This window comes from Gymnoscopelus microlampas, assembly GCF_963454915.1.
Source record: "Gymnoscopelus microlampas genome assembly, chromosome: 19".
Lineage (NCBI taxonomy): Eukaryota > Metazoa > Chordata > Actinopteri > Myctophiformes > Myctophidae > Gymnoscopelus > Gymnoscopelus microlampas.
Window position 1 is genome coordinate 28,029,326 of NC_139956.1, and position 23,493 is coordinate 28,052,818.

Sequence of the window (23,493 nt, forward strand, 5' to 3'; positions counted from 1 at the left end):
TTGAGCAGGTTGCTGCAGCAGGGAGCAATGAGGGAGGGGACATGCGTAGGGTATGTCTCTGCCTTGAATAGTCCTGTAGGCTCTGTTGTGTTGTTAATAAAGCACAAAATAAATGATATCGTATTGTTTATTTATTGTATTTTATTACATTACGAATATCACAATACCCTTTTTCCAAAAGATTAAAACATATGCCATTTTAAAGCACATGTATATAAATAAGCACACAAATGGCTAATATTCTTTTTCAAGTATAAAGGCAACACAATGACCCTATGCCAAAAAAACGTTTACGTTGTCTGACGTCACTTCCACTGCTGCCTAAAGCGAAGAAGGAGCGGCCACACACACACACGCACGCACGCACGCACGCACGCACGCGCGCGCACACACACACACACACACACACACACACACACACACACACACACACACACACACACACACACACACACTATTATCTTGTATTTTGAATGTAAACATGTTTTTAATGATTATTAAAAACGTTTCATTCCTGAAAAGTTAACATGCCATAATAATGGAAGCCGTTGAAAATGTAAATCTTGTTTGAAACAACAACAGCACCGCACCTGCCTAGCAATGATTTCACTGGTAGGCAGGTTTCTGAAGTGTCCACACAACCTTCCTAATGAGATTTAAAAAGGGGGGGGGGGGGGGGGGGGCAGTCCACCATTCTTGCTTGATAAAGTTTGAGAACTGCTCGGCTTTGCTTTGCTTTGCTTTTGCTTTGACATAACCATACCATTCCTTGTTCAATATACTCCTAGCTGTAGTGGTCACGTAGCCCAGTGTTGCCATGTCCGCTTCTTATAAGCGACTTTGGGCTTATTTTTCTGTAAAATGACTTTGGGATTGTTTCTTATTTTGGGCTTGTTTTGCTTCCTAAATGTTGTTTAAAACAGTGGTTCTCAATCATCATTTTGTGACCCCTGTACTAGATTAGTGTTAAAATGTTTCAAAAAAATATTCAAAATGTGATTTAAAAAATCACATAGACCTAGTTCCTTATTTCTCTCGCAATATCTGGCAACACTGGTTGCCTCATTTTCGGCTACGCGGCTAGCCTGGCAGAAACAGCTGCTTTCTGCTATATTCATGCAGATTGAAGGCACTAATATGATGGAAGCTAATGGGATGGAAGCCCCACGCGTGTCTCTGTTCCGTGCACAGCTCAGGTCTGTGCTGGAAACATTACTAAACGATGCTCTGACAGAAATAACCCGTCTCTATGTCGACTCGAGTGTTGTTACTACAATGGAGGAGGAGGACTCGCCACAAGACCAGTCTTGTAAGTTTCACAAACAACTAAAGAATGTTGAATGTTTTGTATGGAATCAATGTCATACACAGACACACTACAGCATAGTGGTTCTTAAGCTTTTTAATTCCAAGCACCCCCGTCCCGTCCCATAAGGCCATAACTCTTGTGAGTGCACAAATGGAACCACACGGAGTGATTGCCCCTCATCTGGTTCCACGCTAGCCCCTACGGAACCTCTGCCTCCGCTATGTAGCTCCGAGATGAGGTCCCTCTTTAGTTTCTTCCGTATACTGTCGGCCTTGTCGCACATTTTCCACTTTACATGTTTCTTACCCCTTTCTGCACATCGTATCCAAAAAGTAAAGCATTTGTGCCACTCTCTCAGATGTTTGAAGTTTTAGCTGGCAATAAAATCTATCCAACGAGTTGAAGAAAGTATTTAATTTGCCTCGGTTTTCATCCGGTTCCATAATATTTTGCATTAGAAGATGCAATTCAACATTTGACCAGTAGGGGAATCAGTAATGTTATGTCTACGGGCGCAACTCTTGCGCAATGTCTTAAAAACATGGAACCGGATGAAAACCGAGGCAAATTAAATACTTTCTTCAACTCGTTGGATAGATTTTATTGCCAGCTAAAACTTCAAACATCTGAGAGAGTGGCGCAAATGCTTTACTTTTTTGGATACGATGTGCAGAAAGGGGTAAGAAACATGTAAAGTGGAAAATGTGCGACAAGGCCGACAGCATACGGAAGAAACTAAAGAGGGACCTCATCTCGGAGCTACATAGCGGAGGGAGAGGTTCCGTAGGGGCTAGTTCCACGCAAGAGACTATGAAGAGGCACATGTATGTATGTTTCACTCTAGCTCATCGTGCCAACCATGGTAGCCTTGAAACATGGATGAACTTCAACCTGTTTCTTGCACTTTCTCTTTTTATAACCCGCACATCTACATAAACGTTCATATGTCAAATATAAAGTACTTACCGCATGGCCATGGATGTTACAATTTTGTACGGGCCCTCGGAAGTACCCGTATCTTCCGTATTGTACAATAAAAAACATTTTAATCCGATTGGTGGCAAATTCTCTCAGCGTTCAACTAGTTACCACGCGACCCTATCGGTTGGGAGGTGTATTGCACTGATACATTATAACTAGGAAATTGTTGCCGATCGGATTAAAATGCTTTTTATTGAAACATACGGAAGATACGGGTACATCTGAGAGCCCGTACATAATTGATACATCCGTGGGCATGGGGTAAGCTCTTTATATTTGACATTTTGAGCGTTTATGTAAATGTACGGGCCGTAAAGGGAGAAACTGCAAAACCACGATGAAACAATCACCTGTGCATCCAGTCTCAATATTGGTAAACAAATAATTGGTCTATTGGCAGACATGCTAAATGTTTGCATACATTTTATCACACAAATAGTGCACCACCTCATGCAAATCGACCCATAGATTGACAGACATGTGACGTTGAAGTATATTATTCTAGAAAATGTGTGTGCTGTGTACAACTTGCAAGAAATCATGTTTTAAAAAAATCTGTAATTCATAGGAGGAGTAATTGGTGGCACCCTGTGCCAAAAATGCAGTAGCTACTAGGGGTGTAAAGATACAGTAACTGCATCGATGCATTGATTTTAATTTCAACCATCCAACTATATCGATATTCAAACGGCAACATATCGTATCGTTTGACTTTGTATAGTATCGAATCGTTTTGCAATGCAAATAATCGATTGTATCGATACTAAGTACTTGTGCATTGTATTTAGCAATTTTAAGAAGGAAAAAAATAGAGGGGGGTTTAATTACTTTTCCATTCCATATCCTTCAAATACAATATCCATGTATTTGCCAGAGAATCACTGTTTACTTATTTATATCTGTAATATTTGTTTTCTCCTTAAAAAACCTGCACTATCCACACGTTTCACACAGATTTGATTTTTGCTAAATAGTTACTGTATCTATTTTAAATCATTGAATCGTATCGTCAAGAATGAACCAATATCGTCCATGTATCGTCCATGTATCGTATCGTCAACCATGTATCATGATGCGTATCGTATCGCTGTTAAAATGTTACACCCCTAGTAGCTACATTGATTGAATGAGAGAATTGAAGATGTTTTATTTATTTGCTATGATGGGTATTAGAGACCTCCAACTGTAGGTTCTGGTGTCATACCCGTTTCCTGTTTGCTTGGCAGTAAATTTGAACTGGAAACGGGTGAGGTGCCACCTTCTAACAACCTGGGACTGCAGTTGCACAGACTGTGTACAGAGCCAGCTTAGACGCACACACACACAGTACAACAGCCATTAACATTTGCAGGACCGTGTACTGTAGCATGTTATTTTTGTACAACTGACTTGCTCCCAGAGCATTATCTGTAACTTATTTTTGCAATGCATTAATAAAAAACAATGTTTTTTTTAATTCTTCTCTTCCATGCAGCGCCATCATGCAAGACTCACAGCTTTGACCCTGAAGTCCCAGCATCACCACCACATAGAGCAGTAACACCTGATGTCCCCTTCAAAGAAGAGGTGAGGTGTAACGGCAATCTCTTCATCCCTGTTTGTTTATTAACCCATTAAGACCTGAGGCCGATTCAACAAATGCCTTCGAAATCAGTAGTTCTCAAACGTTTTTGTGCCAAAGAAAGACCCCCAAATTGATATATATTTGGCTCGGACTCTCATCTGAAAATATATGTGCTTTCCTGGTTTTAATGGGTTAACTAAGTTGTGTTTGTATGGCATTGGCTGCTGAAAAAAATCTGTAAATACGAGTGATTTTATGAGCAGACAACAACGTTTATCACAAGAATATTACATTCATAACTTTATTATTTATTTATTAAATTATTTATTTGAACTATTTTTGCGTTGCACGATGAAGTGTAAAACAGGGCTTGTGTGTCGAAATGTCGAAACATTTCAAAGCAGTCTTCTCTTTTTTTCTGTTTTGTTTTAACCATTAAAGGGATTGGAGAGTGAACCCCACCCCCCCCTCCAACAGCCTCAGATTATCCTTGTAACCTCTCTGGCCAGAAAGGATGCATACACGCAGATCGACAGCTCATCCTTTCATCTACAACCTCCCAACTCGACTACACCTCTAAAAGATGAAGTGTTGGAAGTTGGCACCTTCCAACACTACATTTCAACACTGATTGACCAAGAGCTGGCAAAGAAGAAGAGTCCAGGTGAAGGTGAGCCAATGAACAACAACACCCATGGATTAAAGTTCTCAGTCCCCATGACTGACTAGAGTCATTTGGAAGCATGTCGCGCATAAAAAATTGCCGATCTATACGCTCACAACACGTCGCAGCGCAACGTGTTGTGAGCTTGTAGATCTACCATTTTTGGTTATTAATCATTAAAGACTTGGAAGTGGTCAGTGAAGATTTGAATTGGTCAAACTAACGATAGAATACATTTTCAGATATTCCCAACGAGGACGGATCAGATGAAGAACAGCTGGACATGGAGGATGATGAGCGTCCTGGACCCTCTGCCTTAAAAGGGAACGCAGACACTGATCAGGATCAAGTTGTGTCTAGGGAAGATTCCCAAGAAAGTGTTGCTACCCAGCAGGAGACATGTGAACCATTAGTGCTAAGAGCTCGCAGCATACCCAGGCGTCCAAGTGTAGCGAAACACAAAGCGGGTTGTAACTTGCGCATAGAAGGAACCAAAATGAATCCAGATCAAACGTCCCAGATGTCCCAAATGTCCTGTTCGGCGTCTTCTTCCTTGACCCAGACATCAGAATATGGTGGAATATGGTCGATCAAGGTGGAAGTACCTGTGTGGGATATTCCTAACGAGGATGGATTAGATGAAGAAGAGCTGGACAACATGGAGGATGAGCGTCCTCCTGGACCCTCTGCCTTAAAAGAGAACGCAGACACTGATCAGACATTGGAGCATGCCAAGCGCCTGAAGTCATGCTCCGTTCAGCTGGTAAAAGTGAATCCCTTCGCATGCCATATATGTAGCAAGACGCTTAAGTCGGAGCGTTTTCTCCGCAGGCACCTGCGCTTCCACACAGGAGAAAAACCCTACCTGTGCGAGCAGTGCGGCAGGTGTTTTGCACTTAAGGTGAACTTTAAGAAGCACTTAAAGAAGCACCACCAGACAGTCCATAATAACGAGGAGTCGCCGACGTTCTGTTGCGTGTATTGTGTGAAGCAGTTCTGCAGCAAAAGCAAGCTCGATGTCCATGTTCGAGTTCACACCGGTGAGAAGCCCCACCGCTGTGTCTTCTGCAAGAGGAAGCATTACAGGTTGAAGAAGAACCTGATAAAGCACATGTTGAAACACCTGGGATATGCACCCGCAGTGGATCAGAAGAGAAAACTACACAAATAACGAAGAGGGCTTGAAAAGGATACAGGATAGGTGGGCACTAGAGATATCTGGGCACCTCGATGTAAAATTGGCTATTTTGTCCAGAATTAAAAAATAATCAATATTTGAAATGGACGACATCATTATCAGACTTAATTTTATCCGTCAAATTTCAATCCGTTTTGTAGCAATCGTAGAAATATTAGACCTTTTAATTGCTGAATGTTTAAGCATGTTCTAATCATGTATACTTTACTTAAACATTTTTCAATTATTTTCTTTTTACATTTTAGAAAAAATTGCCAATTTAACACTGAGGTCAGGTGCCCACTCTTCCTTGGTGCTCACCTATCCTGTTGCCTTTGAAAAATTACAGCAATGCTTGTCAAGTTGGATTTGCTAGTCAGGTGTGGTTTCTACTTGACCCGCCACACTTATTTAGATATATATGGTGGCACCTGGTGCCAAAGTACAGTTACAGTAGCTACATTTGAGCAACCTTTTTGAATAATGTTTAGAAAATATTTGAAATCTTATTTTGTGAAACCTGATTTGCTAGAAACGTTTTAATAATGCTTTGAAAATAATGTGTATCTTATTTGTTTTGAAATAATATTTTTTGTTTAAATTGTAGGGGAGGAAATTGTACAAACAATCATCTCATAAAAATGGGTCCATGACCCAAGAATGAGTCCCGACCCATTGTTTGTGAACCAGTGGGCTACATATTACCCATTAACTTAAGGAGCAGCCTTTTACTCTAAAGTCCGCTTCCCATTTCTGTAGAAATCATTGCTGTCGGGTGGAAACCTTGTATGTCCAAAACTGTCCTTTTAAAAATATATATTTATTTTTTATCATTTTACTATTATCTTTATTTTTTAAAGTTTTAAAGTAGTGAAAATACACGATCTGCAATTATTTTCTTTGTGTATTTGGAAGGGACATGGGATAGTAATGAACAATATACATGATGTAGTGTAAATACACCAGATTTAGCAAGAATGCTCATTTCCTTCTGTAGTCCCCATATATAAAACAAGCAACATTACAAGAGACACAAAAGGAGAAAAAACTAATTACAGTAAAAAAAGAGTCTAGTTTCTAACCTATTAAAGATACAAGGAAGGGTAACAGTGAACAGTAGAGAAACCACATTTTTGCCATTTAAAAAAAAGGTGCACCGGTTTGTTTGTCCATGATCCATTGTTTTAGTTTTAAAAGATGTGAAAGTCCACAACGCGTAACAAGCTTGTAGATCGACTATTTTCACTACTTAGGACATTCATTTACCAAAAAAAGCATAAAATGTCAAACATGGAGATCCAAGGTATCTGCCCGACAACATATGTCTAAAACGTACTTTTCAGGATTCAAATTCAAAAGTAGCAGATCGCCAATCTCAAAACGCGTCGCTCCCAGATCTGCTACTCTTGAGAAGCCGTTTTTTGGTATCGCCCTCAGGTCTAAATGGGTTAAGTGTGACGCTGTAGTATGATCAAGTAGGGCGTTAATTTACGAAAAAACACAAATAGTTAAAATATCTGACTATAGCAGCCTACATGTAGCTGCCCATACAATATGTTGCTGTGCCTCTCATTCTAATCAGTTTGGGTACAGTATCAGTTGAAATGATCATGATTGACTAGCCGTTTGTTTTTCTGTTTTCTTTGGTTTAGGTTTTTGCCTGATAAGATTTTGTATCACTGCAAACAAAAAGCAACCTCTCTGTTTTTGAGAGTGTAATGTGAAATTATGTGAAACTATAATTTAATATTGGACAAGAAACAAAGAAAGAGAAAAATTACACGGGAACTAACTGAAACCACTCATATTTTCACTGAGAAGACTTTATTTTATTTACAGTAAATTAGTTCCCAGCTGTTAAAGTGTTATACTGTATATTGTATTGGCACTTCATTTTTAGTTGTTGTATCTACTGACTCAGAAATCTGAACGTAAAAATGTATTAATAAAACTGAAATGTCACTCTCTAGTAAAGTGTATTTAATTTGTATAGTGTCTTGCCTCTGCAGTAAGTCTAAGCTGTTGTAATGAAATCTATTTGTATTCTTATCATTGTCATAGTCCTTATTTGCATGGCGGTCCCATGTTGAATGCCACAGGGCCTTGGATGGTGAAACCAAGGTATAAGAAGAACGTTGAGTTGGGTGCGGAGGTCGGGGGATCATCCTGCATTTGAACTCTGATTTTCTTCCCTTCAGTGCAGGCAAACACTTCGTTTTGCGCAGACATCACAGTCTGAGATGAGGCCTCTCCTTGGACAGGCAGAAGGAGGTCTTGGACCTCCCGGATTTGCCACACGTGTCTGTTGTTCCACATCTCATCGATTCGGTTCTGACGAGTTTTTCTCTGGTTCATGTTGTTTGTTCTCTTGTCACTGTCCTCTTGAATCTTTGCCTCTGCTTCCAAGATTACATCTAGTCTTGATTTGTGAACCCATCTGCTTAATCCACCGCCCTTGCCAAGAAAAAACAAAGGCAAGAGGTAGCGGCCACGAAGGTACTTGGCATACTTTTTCTGGAATGAGTTTTCCATGAATGAAACGTGGTCGTTGAGGTCATGGTTCATCACTGTGTCAAGTGACAGAAGTTGTACTACATCTTCTAGTGTTTGCTGCTTTGTGTCACTGCCGTTTGGCTCGTCATCCTCCCATGTTTTGTTTTGCTCAACCTTTGTAGCCTCTTCCCTTTTTCCATCCTCTTCATCATGGTATACTGACAATTGCCGTTTCTCTGGCCAAAAAAGCAACAGCGCCAATAGGTAAAACTCAGGGCTTCTGTGCCTCAGATCTTCAGCCAAGAAAATGCATATTATCATTTTGAGGTCTTTGATTGGGGTGAGCTTGGGAGAATCTTGTACCTTGTTGCTCAAGATGAGGTTGGAGAGGATGTACCTCTCGGCATGTCCGACGTCGGTAGTGCTTGCCTTGTGAGAATGTTCCAAATTATTTAGCATTGTTTCCAAATCGGATGTGGTTTTTGCAGTCTCTTCAAACCCAGCATGTCTTCCCTTTGATGTGTATAGACCATGATACAGACAATCAAAAATAGCTGAGAAGCTAGTTGTTTGAGTTTCTGGTTCATTTGTGTACTTCTGATAACAAAGCACAACATCCTTCCAGAAGTAAGATGGTTCCAAGCTTTCACTATCAACCCTGGAGTAAGTGAGGTACCATTCAAAAAAGTGGTACTTGTCTTTAACTTCACTTTTCAGGTTGGAGATGAGACCGCTATGCGTTTGTAAACTAGATGGTTCTGAGGGATAACTTGTGGCATCTCCGACGAGGGTGTTTCGCCATGCCTCTCCATTTCTCCCGCTAGTGAGTTTGTCAAAGATGATCTTTGCCACTTGATTGCATCCAAAGAGACCTCTGTTGTTGAAGATATTTGAAACGCTTGCCACTCCTGTGTCCTCCATTTCTGGCCACACCTCTTTCTCTGCTTTCTCACATACTGCTTTGAATGCTTTCATGGCCCTATTCGCCATGTCTAAGACTTCAGTATCATCCGTGGCGTTCCTTAACAAGCTGTTCTTGTGCACTTGCCCAAGGGTGTCCGCCACGTAGGAGTTTTTTGGTGCTCGTCGAATGGCTTCCGTTGCCCACCTTTCAGCTTGGTCATAACTGTGGCCTTTAATGTAGTTAAGACGAGCAAGGGTTTGTGGGAACAGGGGGAATGTTTTAAATTTCTCTGACGCAATCAACAACACAGATTTGCTTTTGTGAAGGTTCTCGTTGTTCAATATCTCCTCGATCAGTTTTGAGAAGTTATTTTTACGCTTGTCTCCAAGTTCCCTCTTCGTTAGCAGATCTTTGATGAACTGGATTGGGTGAGGCTTTGTCTGATCTCCTGAAAAACGGGTCATAAAGCTCTTCACCAGGTCGCTCCTGGAGAATCCCAGCTTGTGCAGAAGCTGCACAGACCTCCGTGCAATGGCTGGATGAATAAATTGGACCCGTTTGTCTTCTTGACTGGTTTCTGGAGTCAATGTGTGGATCAAAACTGTGAATGGCTGCATTCTATCTTCAAACGGGGGACCTCCGTAGATGGGATCTGGAGGGCCAAGGACCTCTTGGCACTGTGAGGGCAGAAGGTAGGACTCGGGAACGTACATGTTGAGCAGGGCCAAAAAAGAGAACAGTGTTGTGTTTGTGGATTTCTCGTTCAACTTTACATATTGTAAAAGGCCTTCAGCATTTGGTTGCCAGTACTTGTTGACAATTTGTTCCTCTGTTAACTCCTTGACAATTGTTTCCTCCGTTAAGTCCTTGTCAGCTGAAAGAGATGCACTTTCACTGTCAGTCGGCAATGTTCCCGCAGTGCTGATTGCCATGGTCTGATGTTTACTTGAGATCGAGAATAACCTGTGATGAAGTCAGAGAAAATGTCAGTCGTTTTAAGTCCTTGAAGAAATGTGAACATTTTCATTCCCTTAATTGCCCTGTTGCCAAGTAATCTCTATACCACCGCGTGTTCTCTGACCACTCTGGTGTGTCGTATGTCCAAATTAAACTGTTCAATACATCAAAGAATAAGGAGGGTCGCTCTCAGAAATATATATATATTTTTTGTAGGGCTGTCACGATTATGAGATTTCACGACGATTAGTTGTCACTCAAAAAATTGCGATTAACTATTTAATTGTGATTCTGTCGTTGAACACTGGAACATATGCATACAAAATACATTTCTGTTTGGCAGATATGAGGCAGATATGACAAATAACATCAACATGGAAACAATTATGCGTAATAATTGTGATTATGTAATAACTGCGATTATGTAATAACAGTTCCAAGCCCATTTGTTTGTTTTATTTTTCCATGCCTCAGGAAAGGTGACAGACGTTTCGGCTATCCAGCCTGCTTAACATTTCCTGATGCATTTATTTATTGGATAGTAAGAAAGTAAATTACTCAAGTACTGTACATGTGTACATTTCTGAGTATTTATACTTTTTATAGTATTTGTATTTTTGGATACTTCAAAGACAAATATTGACTAATACAGCAAAGCATTGATAATGCTAGATGTCACACCATATCTCCGCCCTCTAACTATTTCTAGAAACACACACACACACACACACACACACACACACACACACACACACACACACACACACACACACACAACACACAAGTGGCACTTCACCCTCAATGGCTCATATTAGTTGCCTACAGTATGTGAATTTACACCATGAGTGATGGGGTATGTGAGCATCAAGGACTTTGAGTTGTGTAGGTGCAGTGTTGGAAGAACTACTCACATGTTTTACTTTAATACCACACGGTTGATATACTCTGTTACAAGTAAAACGTCTAGTAATCAAAATTTACTTGAGTAAAGATTTGTTTTCAAATGTAGGCCTATAATCTTTTGAGAATAACAGATCTACAAGCTAACAATGCGTTGTGATATTTTCAAATGGCCGAAATATATATAGGGCTGAAGTGGGTAATGTATGTTTTGTAATAATAATAAAAATCTACAAAGTAAATAGTAACTAAAGTTTTCAAATAATTGTAGTGGAGTAAAAGTATAATATTTGCCTCTGAGATGTAGTGGAGTAGAAGTAAAAGTACTGAAAATTAAGTACTCCAGTAAAGTAAAAATACCAAAAAAATCTACTCAAGAGTACAGTACTTGAGTAATGTACTTAGTTACTTTCCACCACTGTGTAGGTGTGGTATTTGCATGCTGCAGCAGTAAAAGAGGTATTCCTTATAACGTCGACATGACTGCTTCAGAAAATCTTAATTGTTGTATTTAAAGAATTCTTGTTGCTAAAAACATCTAAAATAACACAGATGCTTTCCCGGTTTTAAAGGTATAACAAATACACACACACACACACACACACACACACACACACACACACACACACACACACACACACTCATATATATATATATATGTGTATATATATATATATATATATATATATATATATATATATATATATATATATATATATATATATATATATATATATATAAAAAATGTGTAAACATTTATAATATTGTATCTGTGTCCTACAGAAATAGTTAACATTGACAGAACAATTGCCAAGGTTGTAAAAATAAACAATAAGAAATTGGATTGTTACCTGTTTCTGTTCCCAGAGACAACTGAGTGGTTCAGTGTTGAGAGGGCATCAGTTATAGGCTGCCATGGGGAATTCCTTCATCAAGACACACCCATACAGAGACACACACACACACACACACACACACACACACACACACACACACACACACACACACACACACACACACACACACGGACACACGGACACACGGACACGGACAGAGTTTTTTTTTTTATTAACCCAGGCCTTAGAGACCATTTAAAGATCATAAGGTTGAAACTGTACAATAACACCAATTAAATATCACATGGGTCAGTGCCTTGCTAAATCAGCTATATTCTGATTCAATATTTTATTTGAAGAGGTTGTCAGTTGAATTCCTTTAATACAGATGCCCAATTTCCCTATAATGATGTGACATGTAGAGTAGAATAATATAACTTTATATGAAAATGTTACAAAATCATTCATTGTTAATTAACAGTATATATATGTATATATATATATATATATATATATATATATATATATATATATATATATATATATATATATATATATATATATATATATATATATATATATATATATATACATATATATATATATATATATATATACATATATATACTGTTAATTAACAATATACACATATATACATATATATATATATATATATATATATATATATATATATATATATATATATATATACATATATATACAGTATACAGTACCATGAGTTGCATCAGAGATAATTTAATAGATGTCAAAACTGAGATTTGACGTGGTTAAGTGATGCAGAGAGACCTAATGTGACTTTTTGGTTTAGTGTGATGCAGGTATCCGCGTTCTCTTTGGACTCTTTGGCCGCTCACTTTATGGTCTGACAAAAATGTTTTTATTGCACTTACTGCACCCATGCACTTTGTACAGGAAGTCACTCTTTGCTAGACCGATGGCCCGGGGTGTAACATAGGAACCATTGTCTTTATTCTTTATGAGTATATGTTGCAGGACAATGATTAGGCTAAATCTTAAGTTATGTTTCATCAGAAATGTCAGGACAGCTCTTTCCATTCTTAGAAACATTTGCTAAACTAGACTAGACAGATAAGGCCCGCGGTGTAACATAGGAACCATTGTCTTATTCTGCATGAGTAAGTGCAGCAGGACAATGATTTAATAGGATAAATCTTAAGTTATGTTTCATCAGAAATGGGTGGACAGCTCTTTCAATTCTTAGAAACATTTGGAGTTCATAACATCCTGCTCATCTAGTTCGACCTGTATCTGACTGGAAAATGTGTTGCATATCTCTCTCTCTCTCTCTCTCTCTCTCTCTCTCTCTCTCTCTCTCTCTCTCTCTCTCTCTCTCTCTCTCAGCTCAAGGAGAGTCCCCCATCAGAGAAAATTAAATACAAGAGCACTAGCACTACTACTTGTTTCTTGCATCCCTATAGCATGAAACCTAGTCAACCAACATCAGGGGAAGTGTTCAAGTAAATAGTGTTTGGGCGCTCCGGTGGCACAGCAGTGTGTGCCTGCCCACCACCACAGAGGTTGTGTGTTCAAATCATAGACTGTATAAATGAGATGGACAAACCCACTCCGCTGCTTTCTACAGACCGAAAATGAAGCCGATTGTTCCAAGAGGTCCGCCATCTTTCAATACGCGTCAGAATGAGACCAGAGCATTATTGGTTGGGTAGCTTGTCAATCAAGAGCGGGGGGCGGGGAATGAATGCTATTGGTTGTGTAGCTTGTCAATCAAATCATCCCGCCCCTCCTAGAGAATAGCCTACTTTATCGTCAATTTTATAATAAATAGGACCATAATTTAGCAAAACGCATATCCTGATGATTGAAAGGAGACTTTAAACTAGTGACTGGAAGCATATAGAATTTATGACAATTTTTATTACAGTAAGAAAATCTAGTCTAAAGTTTGTCAAAAAACCCATTCACTTGCGTTAAAATAAATTCTTTCTGACACCGCAGGTCGGTGCAGGGTAAAACAGTGCCACTCTGGCCATTTACAAGCTTCCGTGTCGGCCTCATCGTAAATATCTAAGACTTGCCCCTTGGTTCAAATCCACCGCCACATGTACATAATGTATGACCTATACTATACTGGATGCACCACAGCTGGGTGAACCCCAGCGTAAATAGCAGATCTACAAGCTCACAAACTATTTTTGGCAATTGGTGTAGACCCCCAAATGAATATGCATTTTTCCACGGACCCCCATCTGAAAATATTTTGTGCCAGGGACCCCCATACAAGATGTGTGTAGTGTATTTAAAATGTTTTGAAAAGATTTCAAATGTGTCCATTTTTCTTTTTTTTGTGTGTTTGTGTGCTCATATGGCCCTTAGTCGCTTCTTTTGGGATTGTTTTCATATCAAAACAAATCAAAGCAAGCTTTATTTATGTAGCACATTTACAACGATCTGATTTGACCAAAGTGCTGTACATAGAAGGCATCAACAGAACAGGCCTGTACAACAACATAGTCATAGGACATGCAAAAATAAAAAACATATGAAACTAGATAGAAGACATAGACTCAAACCACATTAAAAGCTATAGAGAAAAGAAATGAGTCTTGAGGAGAGATTTAAAAACCCCAATAGTCTGAGCTCTTCTAATGGGAAGGGGTAGGCTGGAACTTGGTTTGGCTCCACCCCTTTCTTTGTCCACGTCCTCCCGGGTACTTCTGTGTTTATTCCTACTTACAGCAACACTACATGTTAAGGGCAGTGGTGCTCCCTGTCTTGAGATCCAATTAATCCAATATAGACATGGACTAGAAAGTCTTGCAATTTGTAGTTAACATTCTGTAAACTAACTTATTCAAATATGTCGGTATTAAAAGTGATTAACTGAGTGTGTGGATCAAGATGGGTCATCCTCTGTCTCAGTAGTTTCAAACCTTTTCTGAACCAGGGCCCACTTGAAAATCTCAAGTGGGCCCACCCACTTTTTGGCTGCCGTGTTAAGTGGTCAGATGGGTGGACACGTGCTTTTTTTCAGAGCATGTTTATTGTAATTATCAATTAATTGTGTATCAGCTTGTATAAAAGGAACTATTGTAGTATATTTCAAGTTCCTATGTATCGGTATCACAATGAAAACTCAGTTAAAGAAAAAATACCAAAAATATCATGCCATTTAGATTTTTTATATTAATGTTATATTATCAGTGGCCCCGGCCCACATGTTGGGAGTCGTTGCTCTGTCTCTCTGTATGTGAAGACCTGTCCTTCTTGACCAGTCTGCCAGCTCAGTGTAAAGTCCGACACCCTCTGACCCTCCAGTCGTTCCTGCAACTGGATTCAAATGACATGTCCCAAAAAATTCAATACATCTTGTGCAGATTTTAAGGTTATATTTTTTAAAGACGTGGTGAAATTAAATGAAATGTTTAACCCATAAAAAAAAGCATTGTGATTTTTTTTTGCAAATCTTTGAATATAAATATATATATTTTAAAGCAATTTTTTGTTTTGTTTAGTTTTTTACTTATGTTGGTATAATCAGTGGTTCTCAGTTCTCACCCTTTTTCATGTCAAGGACCACCCAAAATTATATGTATTTGGCCGCGGACCCCCATCTCAAAATATTTTGTTCCCCCACCCCCAAAAAGCAAAGATTTGAGTTAAAAGTGTACTGTAAATATACGCAATTCAGAAGATTTGCACACATTTTCACATTTTTTCAAAAATAAATAGCAGATCTACAAGCTTGTAGCGCGGCACTCTGTGCTGCGCTACGAGCTTGTATATGCTAAATCTAAAAATGATACATACTGTAGATGCGTTCCCGGTCTTAATGGGTCATTTAAGAACTTCAATCCATGGGGAATATAAATTACTTGAAATCTAACTCTCTCTCTCTTCTCTATTTTAACCTCTCTTCTCCTCTCACCTGCAACAGAAGAGAGTTGCTGACTGTATTGATATCCACCTCTGAAGTCACCACCATCTTGATCAATGTCCTCTTGGATCTGAATCCTGACAGCACATCCCCAACACAGGAGCATTCAAAAGAAATAACTGTGAGTACTTCAAGAGATGTTGTGCACAATACTATGACACGGGTTTGACAACTACACTGTATATTTTGTACTAATACTATAGTAGCCTATAGACAAAATACTGTATGCCACTGTATATTAAAGGTATGGGTGAAGTGAATTTCTTTTGTTAAAATAAGTGTTAAATAGCTCTATATTCTGATAGTAATGATCGCTATAGAGTGTTTGTTTACTAACAGGGGTCCCGACTCCCCCGTCTGTCCAGCTCTTTAGTAAACATAAAATCTTCAGGTAAGGATACCAATTTTATCCTAAAGGAGAGAGACCTCGTACAGGCTACAGTATAAACAAGTGAATTTAGAAGTGATGACACAAAGACTAAATTGGAACTGGAACAGTATAAAATGTAAGCTGATAAATGGGTAGGCCTACTCTCTCCTGATTACAGAGGAGATTGTGTGCACATCTTGTGCCTGTAGGCCAGGTGCTGGACATTAAGGATATAGGGTAAAAACATCCGCACTCTCGTTTAAAGCTCCAAAAATGTATTTTCTTTAATGGCGCAACGTTTCGACCTTATACAGTAGGTCTTCATCAGGCAAATATAAACAATATTTGCCTGATTTGCCTTGACCTATAAGGTCGAAACGTTGAGCCATTAAAGAAAATACATTTTGGGAGCTTTAAACCAGTGTGAGGATGGTTTTACCTTCTACTCTTTCCTGATTGGCAGAAATGTGTAACCCGCCTGAACATGTATTCATTTATTATGAATAAACTGGGAGAGACTGGGAGAGACAGGGAGACCCCTGCTACTGAACAGACACTCTATAGCAATGATTACTATCCGAATATAGAGGTTTAACCTTTTAACCAAAAACTTTTTTTGTTTTAACCAAAAAAGATCACTTACCCTACCTTTAAACTTTATGTTATATGGGCTCATTATGTTGCAGTTAACTCACGCCCTTGGCAGGAGAAGGCCATCTTTGCAACACATTGGTTGTTGTCCCAGAGTCCATTGTCCGTCACAGAGGCACAGTTCTTAGACCCCTGAGGTTTACCCGGCAGCCAGGACCTGAAGCAGTGTTCGTTTTGATTTAGTTTTTAGTCATAGTCTTTTGAATAAAATTCCATTTTAGTCTTTAAGTATAGTTTTAGTTGACTAAATATTATCATAAGATTTTAGTCGATAGCTGATTTAGTCGTTGACATTACTACATGTAATGAGCCATGATGGCGTCATAATGCCTGATTTCCGGCACGCAGCTAAGTAGCTGCGTGCCGGCAATAGCAGATCTACAAGCTCACAATGTGGCTGCGACGTGTTGTGAGCTTGAAGATCGTCTATTTCCGGAGCGTGACACCCGAGCATAACCAAGCCTAAAATAACTTGTCTTACTGGATCTCTCCTCCACTAGTAACTCCACATATAACATTTTAGCCTAGTTTTTTATTTGCTGACGAAATTGCCAATATATTTTGTAGTTTTAGTCATCATATAGTTTTTATTTAGTTTTCGTCAGTGGAAAAAAGTCGTTTTTTAGTCGACAAAATTAATACACTGACCTGAAGGAGGTCTTGCGTCCGTCAGACCACATCCAGTTGTCTCGGACCAATCCAATCCACGCTTCATTCCCGCTGGCGGCGGAGATGACCGCTCCGTTGTCTGCATCAGAACTGATGGTGGCGAGGTCAGTGTAGTGAGTTCTGCAGTAGTCCTGGCCGCTTTGCCATGTCCGCGCTCCTCCCTCACGCACGTACCTCCGACTGCCATCACTCAAACCTTGAGAATATTTTAAAACGTATTAAGTCAGTATTTTACATACTGCATCCTGTTCTACAAACATATACCGTATACATGCTGCATGCATATATATATAATAATCTATTATATATTATGGAAACTTCCACATTCTATTTTTTACTTATGTAACTTAAAGGTAGGGTAAGGATTTGCGTTGGTTAAGATAATTGTTAAATAGCTCTATATTCTGATAGTACTCATTGCTATAGAGTGTTTGTTCAGTATTAGGAGTCTTCTTGTCTCTCCACCTCTTTATTAAACAGAAAATGCATTTTCGTTTCAGTTTCAGTTTCATTTCCAATTTTATCCAACCAGGACAGAGAACTCAATCAGGATACAGATTAAACAAGTGAAATTGGAAGTGATGACACTAAGAAATGAGCATGCAAAATTGGAACTGGAACACTATACAAATTAAGCTTAAAAATGGGTACTTTCTCCTGATTGGCTGAGATTTTGACACCTACCGAAAAATGTATTTTCTGTTTATTAAAGAGCTGGAGAGACGGGGAGACTCCTGTTACTGAACAAACACTCTATAGCAATGATTACTATCAGAATATAGTATTTTAACCTTTTAACAAAATACTTTTTGTTTTAACCAAAAAATATCACTTACCCTACCTTTAAGTAAAAACAACATATTTTCTATCAATTACACACCCCATGAAGCCTTGAATTCATGGAGATTTTGTCGCATTCTTAAGACAATAATTTGATTGGTCATCGGTCAATAGGAGACTCAGTTGGAGACTCCACCGGTCATAAATTTATTGGCTTAGGAATGCGACAAAAACAAAGAAATCTCCATGAATTCAAGGCTTTATGGAGTGTGTTTAGAAAATAAGTATTTTTTTAATGTTTTACTGTTCCACGTGCTATTTACTTTTACGACTAATAAAGTATTCAATCAAAAAAACAATAAATACAAATAAAATAAAGCCATAGCACCTTAGGTTGAATAGGTTTGGGTAACGCTGAATGCTGGCTCATAATCTTTATTATTATACCCAACTTCTATATATGCCCTGGATTGATTAAAGGACCTCCTGATATGGATTTTGATACTCCACTCTGTCAGGGAATCCCAGCAGGACTGTACCATTTCATTCACTGGGGCAGTTCCTGATTAACTGCAATGTTATTACATCTATTTATTCAATTAATTAAAGTCTTGATCAAATACCATTTTCTGATTGTCTTTAATGAATAAGGCACATACATACGTATATAAATGTTATATTTTGTGATAAACAACGCATTGTTTATCACAGGCAATGACAAATGTCAAGATTTCTCAAAGTTTCTTTTTGTTTTTGTTTTTTAATAAATCTTTATATTGAAGGAGTAAATTAATCAGTAAGCAACATATTTCTCAATTTAAAAAAAAATTGTAGTTATGTGTGTATATCCCCAGGTGAAGGAGTTTCTCAGGGTCTTGAAGGAGCAGGCTATATCAGCCGGAGAATCGGAGCAGCAGGAGCGGAATTGTACCGCACTGTTGGGACGAAAATAGAGCTGAGCCAGAAGGAAAAGCTCTCGATATACCGAGCAATCTTTGTTCCTACTCTCACCTATGATCATGAAGTGTGGGTCATGACCATAAGAATACGATTTTCTTAGACGGGTGGCCGGCCTCTCCCTTAGAGATAGGTTGAGAAGTTCAGTCATCCACGAGAGACTCAGAGTAGAACCACAGCTCCTTCACTTGGAAAGGAGGCAACTTAGGTGGTTTGGGCATCTAGTACGGATGCCTCCCAAGCATCTCCCTAGGGAGGTCTTCGCTACACATGCCACTGGGAGGAGACCCCCTGGCAGACCAAGGACCAGATGGGGGGATTATATCTCCACACTGGCCTTAGACGCCACGGGATCCCCCTGAAGGAAGTGGCAAATGTTCCTCGGGAAAGGGAAGTCTGGAGCTCTCGGCTGGAACTGTTGCCCCTGCAACCCGATTCCGGATAAGCGGTTGAAGATGGATGGATCATGCAGAAATTTGTATTTTTCTCTTCTCTAAAAATAGATTGAACTGAAATAAAATAAAAGAATGCACGTGGCAGAGTAGGATCATACAGTACGTCAACTCACGTGAGTAACACAGCGACCTCTTGGTGTGGTGGCATTTGTCATCATTCCACCGCCCGTTGTCGAGCAGATCTCCACACTTCTCTGTGGCGTCGGCGTAGTTGGGCTCTCCCTCGTCCCAGCTGAAATACACCGCTGTGCCAGAGCCGTCGGACCACACCCATCTCTCTGGCCCCCTCCTCTGCAGACCTGGGACACATGGAGAAGTTCTCAGTTCACTGCTCTGCCACCAAACATGTGGAATGCCCTGACACCATCCATTAACGACCCAGCAAGACCTGAGGCCGATTCTACAAATACCTTCTAAATCAGTAGTTCTCACAAAACCTTTCTGTGCCAAGGACCCCCAAAGTTACATGTATTTGGCCACGGACCACTTCATCCGCCCCCCCCCCCCCCCCCCCCCCAGAAGAGAATATTTCAAGATGTTTCCATTACAAAAAATAAATAAGCTCGAAGTGACGCGCCAAAGACTTTTTTGAAAAACGTATGTTGCTATATAAATGATATATATATATAGAACGAAAAAGGGACTCCTGCACATCCAAAAAAAAAAAGTTGGAGTCTAGTCAGCAGGCATATAAATTGTAAAAAAGTGATGGACCTACTGCATTAAGTATTTTATTAGCACGACGCGTTTCGCTGTGAGCTTCGTCAAGTGCTATACAAAAGTGATATATATATATATATATATATATATATATATATACTGTATATACAGCTTAACTCTAAAATGACACAGATGCTTTCCCGGTTTTAATGGGTTAAAGGATGTGTTTATCAGGAGACCAAAACGGGAGGTAAATGTAAAAAAAAATGATGTAAAAATGTGTTTGTATTTGTTGATGACATGTATAATTGTGCAGGTCGAATACATAGGACCACGATGTAAACAAGTCCCCAGGACTTTTTTTGTGTTATTCTTTTAGCTCTAATTTCTTGCTGTACCACGTGCTGTTTTACATTTCTGACTAATAAAGTATTCAATCAAATCAATCAATCAGACCTATCCAGAAGTTCCCCGTGATGGCACTGCTGAGCTGGTCCATGTTTGTCTTGTTGTCCACCGCGGTCAGGTCGGTGTGCTTCACCCTGCAGTAGGCCTGCGCGTCGCTCCAGCTCATGGCTTGGTCGATGAAGTGATAATGGTGGGAGGCTGATGATAAAGGAGACACATTAAGGTACAACATACAGTACCTCACCATTCAAAGGGAGATTTCTCCCCATTATTATGCCCTTTAAAAAAAACACTTTCATCCCATGTCATCCCTATTTCAGGCATGACAATATAGGCAAAAACGTTGCAAACATAGCAGATCTACAAGCTCGCAACGTGCCACGGTGCAATGCTTTGTGAGCTTGTATATTGTCTATTTTCGCCACTTTCGCACAACACTAAGTATAGTACAAGGCTTAATGGCTTAGTGGTTATTGATTTGATGAAGGCCTGAGTAGCCGAAAGACGTCTGTTTGTCAGAGACTGCTGCTGTGGTCAATTGCTGTGGTAAATTGTGGACTGTTTCTGCAGACTGATTGTACATAACCCCTCGACAAAACAAACCTCACTTGATATTTATTATTTTCATATTTACACATTTAATTTCTGACTTTTAGGTGAATTTACAGACAAGTAGGCAATTTGAAGATAGACTGAGTTGAACTCATTTTTAACAGATCTCAGATCAGATCTCTCCTCTGACCATGTGGCTGCAAGGGCCACATGACATTTTGGTGAGTTAAACAACCTAACTCTAGTTACCGCACAAAATAACTATTTAGTGGTAGACGTTTAAATATTTTACATTTTGGGCAATTAGAAGATATACTCGTATCCTGAGCAACAAGTTAGATAAGGTATATAAGGTATACCGTTGAGGATCGTGTGTGTTTTGTTTTGTTTTGTTTTGTTTCGAGTCCCCTTTTACTACAGTACAAGCTACTTGCCTGTTTGAGTGACAGTCCATTTATTTGTCATCAAAGACATCAGGAATATCCCTGCAATTTAGGAAAGAGGCATATATCATCTTACACAGCAATCACATTGATCTTTAGAAACATTATTTTTAAACCTTTAAAAAAAATGTCTTAAACTTTTTTTTTGTACTGAAATTGGCCCTATAATATACTGTATTATCTTATAATACAATACAATATAGTTTCAAATACATATTAAGGCAAACAAGAATACACTAACTCCCTTGAAGTAACTTTTTATTAAGGCATCACAAAAGTCAATTCAAGGGAGCTACAGTGTGCAGTCCGTCTTCTTTGACCTTTGATCATGGTTCGTTTTGGGACCAGCGCCTGCCTTCAAAAGGTTTTTGGATGTGTGTGACCTATTACTTTCAAACATCTCAGGGCGGTTGCAGTTGAGTAGGTATAGAGAATCACGTCCCGGCCCCAACCTACGTGTCGAAGTGTCCCTGAGCAAGACACTTAACCCAGAGGCGCCCACTGCTCATTTTACTTAGGATGGGTTAAATGCAGATACCTCATTTCACTGTATATGCATGCAAATATACAGTGACAAGTAATGCCAAAAGAGTGCCAAATTGTGTGAGTGACCAAATTATTATAATATTATTATTCATTATTATCTCTGTTTGTTTTGGGACTAGCACCTGCCTTCAAAAAGTGACTTACTTTGATACTGTTCAAATAAATATTTCAGGCTAGACAAATATTTTCTCCCATAATGGATGGACCAAAGTATCTACTTTTATGCCATTCTGTTTTTGGTGTTTGTTTTATAATTGGATAATTGGATATATTTGGAGACTATTATTTTCCTTCATGGAACGACTTTGTTATCTTTGTTAATTGGCTTACCTGTAAAATATTCAGACTTACACCTCAACTCCATCGCTGTTGAGATCAAAATGGTGTCATCATCATCAACAACAACCCAATCATCATCATCATCTTCATTATCATCATGACCATCACCATCAGATTCACAGATATTTTTACTGTTCATTTCAGTTTTAACATCAATCCACATAAATGTCTCTCTCTCTCTCTCTCTCTCTCTCTCTCTCTCTCTCTCTCTCTCTCTCTCTCTCTCTCTCTCTCGCATGCGTGTGTGAGAGAGAGCAAAATAAACAGAAAATCATTGTTACAATGGACATTTTTCAGAAAATCTATGTTAGCTGTTGGTCCTTTGCTCAGATGATTACTTATACTGTCCATTTACGGAAAGAGCTCTAATTACCTAATGCAACAGTATCAATAATAGCATGTTAATTCTTACCGTCAATTTGAGTACAAATTAACTAAAATAAATCTATTAATAATTATGTAATTAAAAAGGATAATGATGACGACAAAGATTGTCACAGAGTGCCAGTTGTTAATAAAACCACACAAAAGAACTATAAATTGTAAGAAAATAAAGTGAATAAAACTAGATGTATTTACCTAATGTGATGAGCAGTGTTCCTTCTTGTGTTTTCTCTCTCCGCTCTACCTCGGCGGGTGTGTGAGAGGCTAAAATCTACAATATCACCACAGACTTAAAGGTGTGTGTGTGTGTGTGTGTGTGTGTGTGTGTGTGTGTGTGTGTGTGTGTGTGTGTGTGTGTGTGTGTGTGTGTGTGTGTGTGTGTGTGTGTGTGTGTGTGTGTGTGTGTGTGTGTGTGTGTGTGTGTGTGTGTGTGTGTGTGACTATACTTGTGAGGACCAACTGTCCACACTAAAAGTAGTAGAATTTGAAAAATGCTTGTTTTATGGTTAAAAAATAGATATATTTACAATTAGTAAAAGATTCAGGTTGGGTTTAGG

The 23,493-nt window shown here is 39.0% G+C and overlaps 1 protein-coding gene across 1 annotated transcript; it reads left to right on the plus strand.

The window, feature by feature from the left end:
- The first annotated feature begins 1,066 nt into the window (after positions 1 to 1,066).
- On the plus strand, positions 1,067 to 7,675 carry LOC311035341 (uncharacterized protein). The gene is made up of 4 exons (XM_084043492.1): positions 1,067 to 1,309; positions 3,765 to 3,856; positions 4,296 to 4,524; positions 4,761 to 7,675. Exons 1-4 carry the CDS (start codon positions 1,117 to 1,119, stop codon positions 5,687 to 5,689), a joined length of 1,443 nt encoding a protein of 480 aa, XP_083899618.1. The 5' UTR covers positions 1,067 to 1,116; the 3' UTR covers positions 5,690 to 7,675.
- The last annotated feature ends 15,818 nt before the right edge of the window (positions 7,676 to 23,493 follow it).

Coding starts and splice junctions, on each gene's coding strand:
- LOC311035341 (XM_084043492.1), top strand. CDS start 1,117: ATGCAGATTGAAGGCACTAATATGATGGAAGCTAATGGGATGGAAGCC. Junction 3,857..4,295: donor ATGTCCCCTTCAAAGAAGAG/GTGAGGTGTAAC, acceptor TAACCATTAAAG/GGATTGGAGAGTGAACCCCA. Junction 4,525..4,760: donor GAAGAAGAGTCCAGGTGAAG/GTGAGCCAATGA, acceptor ATACATTTTCAG/ATATTCCCAACGAGGACGGA.